We start from the raw sequence: 17187 nt of genomic DNA on the forward strand, positions 1-17187 counted from the left end.
ACAGCGGCGACCTCCTCCACACTTACTGTGGATATGTGCAACATCAGGGGGCTCCATTCCAATCTGGATGCTGTCCACCACCACCTTGAGACAGCAAAGCCGGCTTTCCTCTTTTTGACGGAGACACAGATATCGCCCTCGGGCGATACATCGTATTTAGATTACTCCGGTTACAGTTTACAACATGCTTTTAGGCGTCGAGCCGGGGTATGTGTGTATGTTCGGTGTGATATCTGCTGCCGCCAACTCGATTATTCGAGCACGTCCAGTTGGCAACTGACAGGATGCTGCAGCAGTGTCCTTGTCCTGTCCTGTCAAGTCCTGTCGGCGGAGTTGGTGATTCTGGGTGACTTTAATGCCCACCATATTGAGTGGCTGGGCTCCCGAACCACTGACTTTGCCGGATGAAATGCGTATGACTTCTCTTTAGCATATGGGCTCTCCCAGGTCATACCCGGCTCTACAAGGGTACCTGATGTAGAGACCCATACAGCCTCTTTGCTGGATCTTCTGCTGACCAACCGTCCTGAAGACTACCAAGTAATGGTCAAGGCTCCTCTTGGATCTTCTGACCATTGCTTGGTAAGTTCTTCTGTGCCATTGTCGCGTCCCATGGAGGCTCGACCCCCTGGGAAGCGACAAGTTTGGCACTACAGGTCAGCAGATTGGGACGGGTTACGGGAATTCCTGGCATCATACCCGTGGAGGCAGCTGTGTTTCGTCTCGAGTGATCCTAGCACGTGCGCTGACTCTGTGGCCGACGTGATTCGGCAGGGCATGGAATGCTTTATTCCAAACTCTGGCATATCCGACGGTGGGCGGAGTCAGCCCTGGTTTGATGGGTCTTGCGCTAAGACATCACGTCATAAGCAAGAGATCTACCAAGCCTGGGCGTCAGCGCACGCGTGCAAGGATCCGAAGACCCCCGGGCTTCGAACGGCTTTCAACTCTGCCTCCCGTTCAGCAAAGAAGCATATGGCTAAGGCGAAGTCTAGGCGCATCGGCAGAATTGGCGAATCGGTTAGAACCTTCGAGTTTGCGGAGGTACATAGGTTCCCTCTGTGTGTTCTACCGGCTTTACAATGGTTGGTGTTCCGAGGAACTATTTGACCTGGTGCCTACGTCACCATTCCTCCATCGCACCACTTGCCGAAGGATGAAGTTCCATCCACACCAACTGGACTCGTGGCGGTCCTCCACGGTTCGGTTTGCACGGACGTTCTTGCCGCGGACGTGTAAGATGTGGAATGAACTTCCTCCTGAGGTATTCTCGGAGCGCTATGACATGAGGCTCTTCAAAAAAGGCGCAAAAAGAGCTCTCATACAAAGCCGGCGAAGCATTGGCGACTCCTTTGGTGTTGCAAATGTCCATAGGCGGCGTTGACTACTTTCCATCAGGTAACACGTCTGCCAAATCGTTAGGTAAAACTATAAAAAAAAAAAATGTAATTAGCAAATGGTCTTCATGAAAGATTTTTGAGCCGTCTATATCACTGTATCAAGCCAGTGGACTAAATATCCGTTTTCAGCACCCATGTTTATTTAAATACCTTAATAATTTGTTTCTCTAGTGAAAATAATTATTTAATATGCATACTGGTCTTAGTGATACCATGATAAAATACTGTTTCCCATATGTTACTGTTGTTCACCTTAATCCTAACTTAATTTTCTTCAGTTTTAATTAATATAACCACTTTTCGTTTCAAAGTTTAATTTAAATTTACACGTTTTTGTTCAGAAACTTTACCAGAGTAAAGATCTCGATTAAAATAATGACAAGAGAGTACATTTGCAATATCACGTTTATTCGAAGCTATTTATACAGCAAGACAGTTAAAGAATCAAACCACAGCCGCATCCAGGTCCGACAATACCAAGAGGTCCGGCAAGTCCCAAAGGTCCAGCGAGACCTAGCGGTCCAGCGATACCAATAGGTCCAGCAATACCAAGAGGGCCGGCTACGCCAGCCAAGCCAACAGCTCCAATATCTTCAGCGGTGATAGCGACGGCTCCGTTGCCGCAGCCGTAAGCGATGGCACCGGCACCGGCGGTGGGCAGAGCGCCCTCGAGAGCCACGGTTCCGAGGAAAGGCACAGCCCCGCCGGCAGCCAGGGTACCTTCATATGCGTTCTCAGATACCACGGAGACTCCGGCGGGGATGAGAGGAGAGGCGCTGGAGACGGCGAGGCCGGGACCGTTAGAGGCAGCGAGACCAGCAGGTCCTACGCCCCAGGCTCCAGCGCAAGGCGCGCCCAGCAATGGAGCAGCAGCACAAGGGGCAGCTAGCAAAGGCGCAGCGCCAACACACTGACTAGAGATGCTCTGAAAACATTAAAATCCTAGATTATAGTAAAGATATAATAGGCATATAATGATAGTCTAGATTTAATAAGTACCGTGATCTTTGGCTATCGCGTTGGCAATCTAGGACTGTAACAGCACTCGAATAAATTTGTGGGTCTTCACTAAATAAGACATATTTTCGTAAAGTATTCAGGAATTGTTATAGCCATATCTATTTTGATCACAGAGGCAAAAATGTGTGGATAGTGAAACAAATATTATCCTTGAGGAAATTTAGTAATTTAGACAATACAGTCAATTTATCGTCAAATCAAGCAATTATTAATATTTCCACATACCTGGATCAGGAGCGCCTGAACACAAACGAGAAGGGTCTTCAGAGACATTTTGTGTAGTTAAATGCTCGAAGTTAAAGACAACAATACTTTCAATGATGATTGTACAGAATTATATAGTGTTCTTCTTATCACCGACTATTACGAAGTCGAAAACGAAAATATGTGTAGATGTGTAATGGTCTTTAGATGTGTATTTGAAAAACAAGTAAATCATTAGAAATTTTTGTAGCATTTTTCATCAGACTCAATTTCATAACTGTACGCTATGAGTTTGTTTCAGGCTGATGCAAAACTTTGTTTAAATTTCCAATGCCTTTAATATAAAAGCCTGCTAAAGTATATAACAACTCATTGGGGATCATCTTCGTTTGACGCAAACACACAAATATGTCTACTTTTGCTTTCGTGCTCCTCTGCGCTCAAGCTTGCCTGCTCCAGGTAAGATCTCCAAAAAATTCCACCTTTGGTTACTACTGTTAGAATACTTCCTTTCTTACATGTTTCTTTTTTGTGTTTTTAACACGCTTTTATTAGCTTGGGTTGTATGTTTGTATGTATGTATTTACTAACAGTAACGGAATCTTTGAGCCCGATTTCTATCCACTTTGAACGTCCAGTTCAATTAAAAAATCGGTTGTCTGTAAAGTCGGTTTACTAACGATAGTTGAACGTGACAACGTCATGAGAAAATACTGATGACACGGTTGCATTTTTCAAAAGAAAATAATTAATTAATTAATTAATTTTAAACTAATAATTTACTTAACACTATCAACATTTATCAATAGTATGACATAACCTATAAACTCAGTTTCTCAACTTTTGTGTCAATCTAACAATTAATCAATCAATCATAGTTTACGATAATGAAATATCAGTGTACAATTATTTACCTTTATTGTTGTAGTTGTTGTAAATGATAAATGACGAATCTAAGCACTCCATATTTTCACTACAGACACAGCTGACGATACTTTAACCACACGTGTGAACTTGTATTGTGACGCTTTCTTGTTTTTCCAACGCCAAGAACGTTCGAGAAAGACAAAGACAGAGACACAAGCATGCGCCGATTCAATGCGCCTAATTCTCTAGTGCTGCGCGCGCGGCAGACCGATCATAGTTGAGTGGGAGAGAGACGCAAGGCATTCGGCGGGCCTCTCTCTCGTTCGGTGACTCATCGTAACGTTACCGGGCGTTACACTTTTTCATAAGTGACTCCCAGCCGCAACCTAATTTAAGACGTTGTCACGTCAAAATTTTGAAGTATTATCAAAAACCACGAATACACGATTTTAACATTTTTGTACCATTGTCCTTATCAATATCCTCAGGATTAACGATTTTCGAGGCAAGAGAAAGCGCCTTATGGAGCGTTCAGGCTAAGTTACTAGATCGATTTTAAGCTTTGGAAAATAATAATTTTATTTCCCTATAACTCAAATGTACTGAAACATATCTATAATGCCATCTTGTAGAATGATTTTTTAGGATTCCGTACTCAAAGGATAAAACGAAACCCTCCGCTGTCTGTTCGTGAGTCACAGGGCTTTATCTCTTAAACCGTAATAGATAGAAACTTGTTTTTTTTTTACCGACTATGCATAATGATGGTCGCTATAACAACAAATACTAAAAATTAATAAAATAAATATAGTTTAAAAAACTAAAAAACACGCTTTTATGATAAAATCAACTAAAAAGTAGAAAATAATTTTCAATCTAGGAATCAATAAAGGAACAGTAAATTGTATAATTGTGGAAAAAGTGTGGGGTGCTTTTTGAAAATTGATAAGTGGAGCACTCCACGCTTTTTTAGGATTCCGTACCCAAAGGGTAAAAACGGAACCCTATTACTAAGACTCCGCTGTCTGTCCGTCTGTCCGTCTGTCACAGGGCTCTACCGCTTAAACCGACAAATAAATAGAGAGACACTTGAAATTTTTACAATGTATATAAATCGTGGGCGCCTATAACAACAAATACTAAAAATAAAAAAAGAAAGTGTGTGTGTGTCAGCTACGACGCACGATTGGAGTTTACTCCTTACGAATGATAATTATGATATATATCGAATAGAAAAAAGGGTAGGTAAATGAACGCATCTGCTAAAATGATAAGAGAAACAAGCATATATCTGTAATTATTCGGATTATTTATATTACTTCAATAATGCGTATTACAAAAAGTATGTTACAAAATAATATAAAATAGCGCCATCTAGTGGCAAGTTTATCAATCTATGTATTTTGGTTCCAAATATTATAATGGTAACTTAATATAATTGCTTATATTAAAGTAAATTTTAATATAATATAATTATTTATATTTAAAACAATGTTAAACGTTTTATAACTTAAAACTTAATAATTATAATTTCTTTGCCATCTATAAAATATCCTTGTTGCAATTTACGGATGAAATTTATATGAGACTCAATAAACATGTTCTTATATGTAATTTGGATTGTTTTTGAATGTTTTATAATTCTAGAATTCATTTAAAACGTATTGCTAATTTTATATAACTTATTTTGAACATAATTCATTAGCAATAATTCTGTAATAAATATTAAATAATACTGTTTTGATTTTGCCCGTTTATCGTTGATAGATGGTGCTGATCAATAATGCATCCATTTTTATAAGTTAAATTAATATATCAGTAACTTACAAAAGCCTCTTTATGTTAAAAACTTATTTTGCTAATATTATATCTTATTCAATTGCTTACTGATTTTATATGTTACTCTTCTTTAAAAACGTTCATAAAAGATTGTTAATCATATTATGGCGCCAATGTTCATATTTTTCACAGTGTTTATAAATGATCAAACCTATAACTTAATTTATGCAAAAATGTAAACAAATTAGTTAATGACGTTTTAATGTTTTATATATTGCTAATTATTTTTATTGTAATAATTACTTTCATATGGGATATGAACTTACTGTATTTTAAATTAATAAAAGCACTCTTGATTCATATTTTGGTTACCGTTACGCCTCAACTTTTCGTGTTACACTTGATTTTACTCCTCATAAAATTTCCGTACCGGGCCTTATAACTCAAATCGTTTCTTAAGGAGTAAACTCCAAAAAGATGAATATAAAAGGGGGTCCAAATACAAGAAATCAACACCACTACGTTACCTGTAACGCCATCTTGTTCACTTTGGGTTAACTGTATCAGGTTATCAACGCACACACTGCACACATATTGTCTGATTCATTATAAAAATTAACAACAAACTAAAACTTTATGAACTACACACATTTTAACAAACGCCCTATGAAAATAAGATAACATTCGAGTTCAAACACGACGATCAACAATAACATACATGTCGGAAATCGCGGTACTGAGGCGCTTCCGGAGCGCTAGCGCCATCTAGTGGCACTCGATAAAGTTAGTGTTGGAATGCGCCGGTGTGGGAACCGACCGGGCTTGCGAGCGAGACGAGACTAGACTTTACTGTTGGCGGTCGGCCGGTGCGGACACTAAAATTATCACGCGTTCCTCGAGCTACTTATACCTGCCTACCTAAGTTAATTCTAATCGAAGCAATTCCTGTGTTGTAATAATGACCACTGAAGCCCACAGAAGATTACGATGAGCGATAAAGAACCACCAATTCCGAAATACATTAGTTAAATATGTTTTTTATTATTAGTTAATAAAGTCAGTTAGAAAGTTATTGATATATAATATTGACGATTATAAATCGGATTTATTTATTTTGCTAAGTAAATAAAATGATCTGTCGATATTTACCAGTAAGAATACATTTAATAAAAAAAATGGTTGCCTGTAAAGTCGGTTTTACGGGCGAAGATTTTACGTGACAACGTCTTTTTCTCGGTAGAATATTTATTGATATGAATATAATTAAATTGCACAATAGGAACAAGGAATTGAATGAAAATAAGAATTGCACAAATTTTAACTATAGAAATATATTTTGTTTAGTCTCTAGTGCTGCGCGCGCGGCAGACCGATCATAGTTGAGTGGGAGAGAGACGCAAGGCATTCGGCGGGCCTCTCTCTCGTTCGGTGACTCATCGTAACGTTACCGGGCGTTACACTTTTTCATAAGTGACTCCCAGCCGCAACCTAATTTAAGACGTTGTCACGTCAAAAACGCCATCTTATGATGAAAGCTAGAACTAAAACTAATTCTCATTAAGTTACTAAAGTACTCTCTAATCGTATTCGAGTCGTGCGTGCATATTATAGATGGCGTTATGCACATAACTATTTTCCACTGAATTACCTATATTATTTAATTTAATTTGTTTTGTTTGATACGATTAAAATTGCAAGTTTAAATTAAATATTATTATTACAAACTTTAATTTAAATTTCATATTTCATAAATTTGGGATTGTTCTGTGTTTAATAATAACATTGCAATGACTGTTATAAGTTATTATTTTATTATAGTTAATAGTTAACTATGTAATTGATAACAAAAGTAGTGATAGCCTAGTAGTTAGAAGCTCGGCCTCTCGACCGAGAAGTCCGAGGTTCAAATCCCAGGTATGCACATCTGGTTTTCTTAATTTATGTGCATATTAGAAATTAATTGCTTCCTTGCACTTGCTTTAACGGCGAAGGAAAGCCTGCACACCTGAGAAATATATAAAAAAATATCAAAGGTATGTGAATTATGAAGTCTACCAATACGCACTTGGCCAGCGCGGTATAGACTACAGCCTAATCCTTCTCACTCTGAGAGGAGACCTGTGCCCATCTATGGACTAATTATGGGTTGATGATGTAATTGTTGTATATTTGGAGAAAGCAGGAAAATGGATCTAAAATAGGCGAAATTTAGTTAATATTCACCACTTCTATATATATAAAAGAAAGTCGTGTTAGTTACTCCACTTATAACTCAAGAACGGCTGAACCGATTTGGCTGAAAATTGGTGGAGAGGTAGCTTAGAACCAGGAGACGGACATAGGATACTTTTTATCCCGTTCGACCGCGTTTCCTTGAAGTCATTTTATAACTCAAGAACGGTTGAACCGATTTAGCTGAAAATTGGTAAAGAGGTAGATTAGAACCAGGAAACGGACATAGGATACTTTTTATCCCGTTCGACCGCGTTTCCGTGAAGTCATTTTATAACTCAAGAACGGCTGAACCAATTTGACTGAAAATTAATCGAGAGGTAGCTTAGAAGCAGGAAAAGGACATAGGATACTTTTTATCCCGTTCGACCGCGTTTTCGTGAAGCATTTTATAACTCAACAACGGCTGAACCAATTTGACTGAAAATTGGTGGAGAGGTAGCTTAGAACCAGGAGACGGACATAGGATACTTTTTATCCTGTTCGACCGCGTTTCCGTGAATAAATAAGAGTTGAAAGTTTGTATTAAAGTCCCCCAGTTTTGATGCAAATCTATATGAAAATTGGTATTTGATAGGATTTCGATAGAAAGTAATTAAATATCTATTTTACGATATTTGCAAAATCAACCCTTAAGTTGGTTAAGTAGGGGTTGGAATTTTATATTAAAATCCGTTAATTTGGAAGCAAAAACTGTAAAAATTTGCATTTGGCTTTAGAAGACACTTCGTTTAGAAATCGGCAGATTTTGAAGCAAAGTCTATGAAAATTGGAATTTAGCTTTTTGATTCAAAATAATAGAACACATTTTTCACCGTTTTTGGAAAATCAACCTTTAGGGTCGTTTAATCGGGTATGGAACTTTAATTTAATATCCGTTAATTTGGAGCACTAAGAAAATTATCATAAGACATAATGAAGCAACTGAGTCACTGTTTGTTTTTTTAGATCAACCCTTAAGACTGTTATAAATCGCCTTTCTATTTACACACCTGTTTCAGCATTTTTAGCTATTCAACAACCCGATTAGAGTACTATAAGTAAATAAACTTTCTTTAAAAAAAACCGTTATTGAAGTTATAGGTACTTCTTTTCGCGTGTTTGTAAAAAAAATAACAAAAAATACAACCGACTTCTATGTCACTACAAAGTAAAAAATAATTCGAACGAAATATATTGAGCGCCGACTTCAGAAATATGTACTAAACCAACATTTATTTGAATTATTTCTTACTATGTAGTGACATAGAAGTCGGTTGTATTTTTTGTTAAAATTTTTTTTACCCTTTTTAGTGATGACATAATAACATTTATATTAATACAATATAAAATTGTATAAACGTGATCATGAATTAAGGTACGGTCTGAATTTACATTGATTGGAACCGCCCGCTCGCAGGGCGCTGCCGCGCCCTTCCCGCTTAGTTTTATATTGTCTTATGTGTTCCAACCTAACCTAACTAAATAGTCAATGATTTGCAATTTCATTAGAACCTTCTACACCAAATATCTTCAAACACGACTCAATTATTCCCATCGGTTGAGGAGTTACATATTTTGTCTCCGAGCCACATTATCAGACCCTTAAATAGTCAATGATGAACTGACTTTGTAATTTCATTAGAACCTACAATAAAAAATAACACAATAAAAAAATAATTATTAAAATCGGTTCACTAACGGCGGAGTAATTCGTGTACATACATAAAAAAAAGATACCGGCCGAATTGATAACCACCTCCTTTTTGAAGTCGGTAAAAAAATAACAGAGTGCAGAGAGGTAGAGTGAATTTTTATTCTTGAGTTATAAAATGACTTCACGGAAACGCGGTCGAACAGGATAAAAAGTATCCTATGTCCGTCTCCTGGTTCTAAGCTACCTCTCCACCAATTTTCAGTCAAATTGGTTCAGCCGTTGTTGAGTTATAAAATGCTTCACGAAAACGCGGTCGAACGGGATAAAAAGTATCCTATGTCCTTTTCCTGCTTCTAAGCTACCTCTCGATTAATTTTCAGTCAAATTGGTTCAGCCGTTCTTGAGTTATAAAATGACTTCACGGAAACGCGGTCGAACGGGATAAAAAGTATCCTATGTCCGTTTCCTGGTTCTAATCTACCTCTTTACCAATTTTCAGCTAAATCGGTTCAACCGTTCTTGAGTTATAAAATGACTTCAAGGAAACGCGGTCGAACGGGATAAAAAGTATCCTATGTCCGTCTCCTGGTTCTAAGCTACCTCTCCACCAATTTTCAGCCAAATCGGTTCAGCCGTTCTTGAGTTATAAGTGGAGTAACTAACACGACTTTCTTTTATATATATAGATTTTCCTGTTCTCCTGTGGCCATTTCCTAATATTTACCAGTAGTTTATGGACATAATACATAAATTACACGAGTGAAACCACGAGGTACAGATAGTCACTCATAATTAGGTGGTACGAAGTTCACCGGGTCATCTAGTTATATTTTAAAAATGCATATACCTACTAATGAAGCTACTTCCTACTATGATAAAAAATACTAAAAATAAAAATAAATACCTGGTACGGAACCCTCCGTGTGCGAGTTCGACTCGCACTTGGCCAATTATTTACAATTATACAATTTACAGTTCCTTAATTGATTCCTAGATTGAAAATTATTTTCTAGGTACTTTTTAGTTGATTTTATCATAAAAGCGTGTTTTTAGTTTTTTAAATTATATTTATTTTAAATACTAGTTATGTTCTGAAATATTGGAAAACCAAACATAACACTGAACAAACTATTTTGATCATCTTTCTTTTCTGGTGGCTGGGAACATCGCAGTGTTTTAGAAGCATTATGTAGCTAGTTGAAAAGACGATATTAAATAGAGGAGTTTCTTGGCCATGATAAAACAATATCAAAAATATAGTTGAAACAGTACAGAGACATAATAACCAAAGATAGAAATTTATAGTAGTATACGGGAGAGACTTGCATCTGAGAATGATTGGAAACAAATATTTTAACATTTAACATGGACCATAAGGTCAACCATAAGGTGAATGTTAATTGTCACTCGCAAAAGAATTTTTACCAAAACTTGTTTAACGTAAAGTCGGTGATCGCTGGAATCATATTATAATCAATATCCTTTTTTATATAAGTGAGAACTGCTGATTTATTTTTATTTTCTTATAGAATGTGTTCAGTCAATGCATTGGACCGGCTGTAGGTCCTTGGGGCGCTGCCCTGGGTCCAGCTCTAGCTGCTGGACCCCTTACCACCGCTTGGGGCGTTCCCCTTGCTGGCGGCATAGCTAGCCCTCTGGTCGGTCCCCTGGCTACCGGCCCCGTGGGTGCGTACGGCGGCGCCGGCATCGGTGAGGTCGCCGTCGCTGGTGAGCTGCCCGTCGCCGGTACCACCCGCGTCGCTGGACAGGTGCCCATCCTCGGCGCTGTGGAGTTCGGAGGCCCCGTCTGCGCTGGTGGCACCGTCTCCATCGCTGGCTCCTGCGCTTGCGGATGCGGTGGCCCCTATATTATTTAAGATGGGACAATAACTATTAAATAAAATATTCAGAGTAAAGTGTTATTTTCTTCATAATAAATTATATTAATTAATATAAGACGTTAGAAACATGAAATTAAGACAACGGTATAATTTTATATAATCGCCCAATAATAAAAGATATTTTTAATACGCTTTTATTAGCTTCAGACATATGTATGTTGGTATGTTGGTATGTTAGTATGTAACGGAATCTTTGAACATGATTTTAACCCCCTTCAAAACGTCGGATTAACTTGAAATTTGGCATACTTATTAAGGACCGATGACAATTCTATATTTTAAACATTCTGACCCGTTATCCTTACTAGGATAATCAGGATCACCGATTTTTGTTTTCCTGAGACCCGGAAGGTCTGCGTTAAGACCAATAAAGGAATCTACCAGGCGCGCCGATCACCTAACCTAACCTAACCTGACCTGACCTGACCTGACCTGACCTGACCTGACCTGACCTGACCTGACCTGACCTGACTTGACCTGACCTGACCTGACCTGACCTGACCTGACCTGACCTGACCTCAACTTCGACGCGTCCGTTGTTAATAGCATCATGAAGCGGTGTCTCATCATCCTTATTCATTCAGCACTTCAACATCTGCACCTTCCTTTAACAAGATTTCCACTATTTCATTGTTCCCATTTCTTGCTGCCAAATGTAAAGGCATATATGATTTCAGCTCATCGTCATAGTCACAACTTATATTATTAACTCGAGCTGTAAAATTAATTAAACTACTAACAGTTTTTAAATCTCTGCAGGCAGCAGCAACACAAAGAGAAGAAATTCTAGAATTATTTTTGATATTAACATCATCATGCTGTAATATTAAATCGATGATTGGACGACGTCCTTTTGAAATGGCTAGATGTAAAGCAGTTGACCGTTTTTTTCTTGAGTATTGCCATCAGCGCCTGTTTTTAAAAGATGCTCTATCATCCTTTTTCCGTGATTACTTTTATCCAAGATAGAGGACCTGGGATATGGTATAAATTATGAAAGAAAGCAGTTAGCATTGGCAATTCGGATGTCATTCAACAACTCCTCTGGGATTTTCACGTTAACAATAAAAATAAACACCAATGTAAAACACCACTTCATACAGCTGTGTTAAAAAATGACCCAATATTCATTTTTGCACTGCTAAGCAAAGGTGCTGATGCTGATTCGAAAGATAAACTTATATACGCTACGTAATAATCGTTAAAATAATCGCTAAAATAATCACTAAAAATGAAAAATAAATAATAGTTAAAAAAAACTAAAAAATACGCTTTTATAAAAAATTCGACCAAAAAATTAAAAATAAATAATAGTTTAAAAAAACTAAAAAATACACTTTTTATAGAAAATCCAACTAAAAAATAGATTTTTTTTTTTTAAATTTGAATTAAGAATAGTGTAAGTAAGATAAAAATATTTTTTATTGTAAAAAAAGCGTGGGGTGCTTTTTAAGATATTATCAAAATGATAATCCTTCTACTCAATATCTATCAATAAAATATTCATAACTATTGACACCATGCACCCCATACGGATACATCATTATATAATATGACTTCTGGTGCGTATGACGGTACGCAACCACACATACCGCCGTAATTCCTGGGGCCGCTGACCGGGCGGTTCGATCTCCCACTCTTACCGCCCGCAACCGCAGAAGCCCCCTTTTAGTCGCCTCTTACGACTGGCAGGGGATAGCGTAGCCCTATCCTGGTCCCGGAACTACACGGACAATATAATATAACGCCTAGGGAAACAAACATCAAAAGTATGAATTTTGCTAAACTACTTTTAGTGTTTGAAATACGTTTTGTTAACTCAATTTACACTTTACTCAGTCGCGTGGCTTGGCAAAGACATATTTCCAGCAGTGGACAAGCTAATTATGACGATATAAAATATTATAATCCTGCGGTTTCTGGGTAAAAAATAAGGCCAAGTAATAATACTTTTCAATACAATTTTAATTTGGTAAGATATGGTTTCAATTAATTGCCAATTTTCGTTTCTCAGTAGTAATAACCCGCTCCATAGGGACCAGCGCATCCGCAGGCGCAGGAACCAGCGATGGAGACGGTGCCACCAGCGCAGACGGGGCCTCCAAACTCCACAGCGCCGAGGATGGGCACCTGTCCAGCGACGAGGGTGGTACCAGCGACGGGCAGCTCACCGGCGACGGCGACTTCACCGATACCAGCGCCTCCGTACGCTCCGCAGGGGCCAGCAGCCAAGGGACCAGCAGCGAAGGGACCAGCAGCGAAGGGAGCAGCGGCGAAGGGAGCAGCAGCGAAGGGCTCGGCAATAGCTCCATACGCGCCGTATCCGTAACCGAAGCCGTCGTAAGCTCCGTAGGGACCGGGTCCGTAGCATTGCCCGAATACATTCTGGAAAATTTAAAATGTTTATAATAGATGTGCTGAGAATTTATTAAAGAAAAAATATGTACCATAGTATTTGAAAATATATGAGGATCTATAACTGTATACTGTACCTGGAGCAGGCAAGCCTGGATGCAGAGGAGCACGAAAGCGAAGGTTGACATGTTTGTGTGTTATTATTCAACGGTTGGTTCCTGAATAATGTGTTTCAGTCCCTACGAGTTATTTATACAACAAGCCTTCATAGTCAAATAGAAAAAATCAAATTTCATAACACTGGGACATCAATTGTACGTGCGCAAATGTTTATATTCTAATCACAGTGAAATAAATTATATAAAATTTATGTATCGTGACGTTTGTTATACACGTTAAATGCCTTCAAAATATTTTATTATATTTAATTATGCTTAAAATATTTTATTGTCGCTGACTGTGAACTGTTTACTGTTTGTGACGTTTGTTATACACGTAAAATGCCTTCAAACATATTGTATTATATATTATTCAACGTCAAAAACTGCAATAGATATTCCTAAATTTGGACACAAAAAGCAATTTATCCTGCATTTTTTTTATTCAATCGATTCGATGAAATAAAAATATTTATTTCGTAGCTTCAAATTTACCAAAATCCCTCGTGCTCGGATAAATATATGTATTTGATTTGCACTAAAGAATATGCTCTTCATTAAACTGAATATATTAATATTACTAATAATGATTTGAAAGAAAAATACCTTAAATATTTAAGAGCAAAGACAGGGTATAACATACAGTTTCATAAACTAATTCAAAGTAATATCAAGCGTGAAAGAGCACGTAGTCAGTTGGTACAAGAAGAGGGTTTTACAATTTTAAGCAATGTTACGACACGTGGGTTAATTGGTGATAAACAACATTTTGTTTGTATAAAAGCCAACATCAAAGTACAAAACGTCACTTTCAGTTTGTTTCAACAGCAAGTACGGCAACAAACATGTCCATCAAGACCGTCCTCCTCGTGTGCGCTCAGGCACTCCTCATCCAGGTATTGTGACTTATGGTTTGAATATAACTATCACAATATTAGTCTCGTAATTAATTTGATTCGTAATAGTGTGGTTTGTAATTTTCCAGAGCATCTCCGCTCAGTGCATTGGGGCTTACGGCGCATATGGTTATGACGGATTCGGTTACGGTGGATTTGGTTACGACGGTTTCGCTTACGACGGCTACGGCTATGGCGCTCCCTTCGCCGCCTGCGCCGGTCCTTACGGATACGGTCCCGCTGGTCTCGCCGCCTCCAACGGTCCCGGCCTCGCCGTCTCCAGCGCCTCTCCTCTCATCCCCGCCGGAGTCTCCGTGGTGTCTGAGAACGCGTACGAAGGCGCTCTGGCCGTAGGTGGCGCTGTGCCTTTCCTTGGAACCGTGGCTCTCGAGGGCGCTCTGCCCACCGCCGGTGCCGGTGCCATCGCTTACGGCTGCGGCAACGGAGCCGTCGCTATCACCGCTGAAGATGCCGGAGCTTATGGGTATGGTCTTGCTGGACCTTATGGTTACGCTGGTATCGCCGAACCTTTCGGATACGGCTATGGTCTGGCCGGACCTCTCGGCTACGGACCTGGCTACGCTGGTTGCGGCTGCGGCGCTTTTTACTGAAAATAAAATGACCTTTTGGATTTTTTTACCCTGATAATAAACCTACCTTCGAACACTATAAAAGTTTTTTATTTCTTTACAACAATAAAAAAGGTACTTTTCATAATTAAAACAAGGAATTGATTAATATATCTAAATGTTTGCCTCTTACAAATACGCTTTATTCGTAACACTCCGAGTACCTAAACAGTCCAGAAGCAATATATCCGATAGCAATTGGTGCCGTGTGGTTCCGGCGGCGAATAGACCACCCCATGTCTGCCCGTGGGTGTCGTAGAAGCCGACTAAGGGTATCTACCGGGTAGATGGGCAGCAGCGTTTACTCGGGCATTTAACATCCTACTGTGACGGTCCCACTGGTCGCTGGGTCTGACACTGCCTGGCGTAATTCCCGAAGGTGTCCCGCTTGGTGGTAAGGTCTCTTCGTGGGATCTGCCTGGCTAGTTACCACCCTCAGGTCGGATTCTACCGCTAATAACGACTCGTCTTGTTTCGGTAGTGCGCCTGGGAGCCAGTTCATCCCCTTAACCCCTCTGCCCATCCTCTTGTGGTGTTTCCGACGGCGTAACCTTCGGGTCCGGTGGGTCTCTTTAAGCATCGTTGCCTTTGGAGGCGTGGTGCGTTGGCGCGGGGGCCAGGGAGACCCGGTGTAACGGTTGTCCGCTGGCCGCCCGCCGGTTAGTTGGGGACCCGAACCCGGGCAACACCGTCAACCTCTGGCCCGGGAGGCTGTCCCGCCAACCGGCGAAAAATCCCGTTGCACGATTACCCTGCCGGAGTAAGAGACCGAAGTAGAGCCGGGTAGTCGTGCACGGGGGTGACCGGGGGCGCTTTCGTCCCCCGCGCCAGCATCCCACATTACCACTGCAAGCACGGCGCTACGAGACCCGCACTTTGTCCCGTGGAGTGTCGGCGGAGCACCGCAAATCCTTTCTAGTCCTTCATCTCTTTGAATCACCAATGAAAAGGCAGAAAAAAAGGAAAAGCTATTCACAGCGGCGACCTCCTCCACACTTACTGTGGATATGTGCAACATCAGGGGGCTCCATTCCAATCTGGATGCTGTCCACCACCACCTTGAGACAGCAAAGCCGGCTTTCCTCTTTTTGACGGAGACACAGATATCGCCCTCGGGCGATACATCGTATTTAGATTACCCCGGTTACAGTTTACAACATGCTTTTAGGCGTCGAGCCGGGGTATGTGTGTATGTTCGGGGTGATATCTGCTGCCGCCAACTCGATTATTCGAGCACGTCCAGTTGGCAACTGACAGGATGCTGCAGCAGTGTCCTTGTCCTGTCCTGTCAAGTCCTGTCGGCGGAGTTGGTGATTCTGGGTGACTTTAATGCCCACCATATTGAGTGGCTGGGCTCCCGAACCACTGACTTTGCCGGATGAACTGCGTATGACTTCTCTTTAGCATATGGGCTCTCCCAGGTCATACCCGGCTCTACAAGGGTACCTGATGTAGAAACCCATACAGCCTCTTTGCTGGATCTTCTGACCAATGTCCTGAAGACTACCAAGTAATGGTCAAGGCTCCTCTTGGATCTTCTGACCATTGCTTGGTAAGTTCTTCTGTGCCATTGTCGCGTCCCATGGAGGCTCGACCCCCTGGGAAGCGACAAGTTTGGCACTACAGGTCAGCAGATTGGGACGGGTTACGGGAATTCCTGGCATCATACCCGTGGAGGCAGCTGTGTTTCGTCTCGAGTGATCCTAGCACGTGCGCTGACTCTGTGGCCGACGTGATTCGGCAGGGCATGGAATGCTTTATTCCAAACTCTGGCATATCCGACGGTGGGCGGAGTCAGCCCTGGTTTGATGGGTCTTGCGCTAAGACATCACGTCATAAGCAAGAGATCTACCAAGCCTGGGCGTCAGCGCACGCGTGCAAGGATCCGAAGACCCCCGGGCTTCGAACGGCTTTCAACTCTGCCTCCCGTTCAGCAAAGAAGCATATGGCTAAGGCGATGTCTAGGCGCATCGGCAGAATTGGCGAATCGGTTAGAACCTTCGAGTTTGCGGAGGGACATAGGTTCCCTCTGTGTGTTCTACCGGCTTTACAATGGTTGGTGTTCCGACGAACTATTTGACCTGGTGCCTACGTCACCATTCCTCCATCG

The 17187-nt window shown here is 40.5% G+C and overlaps 4 protein-coding genes across 4 annotated transcripts; 2 read left to right on the forward strand and 2 right to left on the reverse strand.

Moving 5' to 3' along the window:
* Nucleotides 1–1706: 1706 nt before the first annotated feature.
* Nucleotides 1707–3190, reverse strand: LOC140748680 (chorion class B protein Ld34-like). Its single transcript, XM_073081525.1, has 2 exons — nt 2646–3190; nt 1707–2325 (listed from the first exon to the last, which is right to left on the reverse strand). The coding sequence occupies exons 1-2, from the start codon at nt 2691–2693 to the stop codon at nt 1837–1839; spliced, it is 537 nt and encodes a 178-aa protein (XP_072937626.1). The 5' UTR covers nt 2694–3190; the 3' UTR covers nt 1707–1836.
* LOC140748535 (chorion class A protein Ld19-like) lies at nt 3033–11015 on the forward strand. Its single transcript, XM_073081349.1, has 2 exons — nt 3033–3083; nt 10668–11015. The coding sequence occupies exons 1-2, from the start codon at nt 3033–3035 to the stop codon at nt 11013–11015; spliced, it is 399 nt and encodes a 132-aa protein (XP_072937450.1).
* Nucleotides 11016–13049: 2034 nt separating this feature from the next.
* On the reverse strand, nt 13050–13582 carry LOC140748536 (chorion class A protein Ld5-like). The gene is made up of 2 exons (XM_073081350.1): nt 13532–13582; nt 13050–13424 (listed from the first exon to the last, which is right to left on the reverse strand). Exons 1-2 carry the CDS (start codon nt 13580–13582, stop codon nt 13050–13052), a joined length of 426 nt encoding a protein of 141 aa, XP_072937451.1.
* Nucleotides 13583–14397: 815 nt separating this feature from the next.
* LOC140748537 (chorion class B protein PC10-like) lies at nt 14398–15059 on the forward strand. The gene is made up of 2 exons (XM_073081351.1): nt 14398–14448; nt 14538–15059. Exons 1-2 carry the CDS (start codon nt 14398–14400, stop codon nt 15057–15059), a joined length of 573 nt encoding a protein of 190 aa, XP_072937452.1.
* Nucleotides 15060–17187: the final 2128 nt, after the last annotated feature.

The sequence above is a fragment of the Epargyreus clarus genome, unplaced genomic scaffold (assembly GCF_041222505.1).
Source record: "Epargyreus clarus isolate Ecla_fem2 unplaced genomic scaffold, WU_Ecla_fem_2.2 ptg000016l, whole genome shotgun sequence".
Classification (NCBI taxonomy): domain Eukaryota; kingdom Metazoa; phylum Arthropoda; class Insecta; order Lepidoptera; family Hesperiidae; genus Epargyreus; species Epargyreus clarus.

Coding starts and splice junctions, on each gene's coding strand:
- LOC140748536 (XM_073081350.1), bottom strand. CDS start 13,582: ATGTCAACCTTCGCTTTCGTGCTCCTCTGCATCCAGGCTTGCCTGCTC. Junction 13,425..13,531: donor TCCAGGCTTGCCTGCTCCAG/GTACAGTATACA, acceptor TAAATTTTCCAG/AATGTATTCGGGCAATGCTA.
- LOC140748537 (XM_073081351.1), top strand. CDS start 14,398: ATGTCCATCAAGACCGTCCTCCTCGTGTGCGCTCAGGCACTCCTCATC. Junction 14,449..14,537: donor CTCAGGCACTCCTCATCCAG/GTATTGTGACTT, acceptor GTAATTTTCCAG/AGCATCTCCGCTCAGTGCAT.
- LOC140748535 (XM_073081349.1), top strand. CDS start 3,033: ATGTCTACTTTTGCTTTCGTGCTCCTCTGCGCTCAAGCTTGCCTGCTC. Junction 3,084..10,667: donor CTCAAGCTTGCCTGCTCCAG/GTAAGATCTCCA, acceptor ATTTTCTTATAG/AATGTGTTCAGTCAATGCAT.
- LOC140748680 (XM_073081525.1), bottom strand. CDS start 2,693: ATGTCTCTGAAGACCCTTCTCGTTTGTGTTCAGGCGCTCCTGATCCAG. Junction 2,326..2,645: donor TTCAGGCGCTCCTGATCCAG/GTATGTGGAAAT, acceptor TAATGTTTTCAG/AGCATCTCTAGTCAGTGTGT.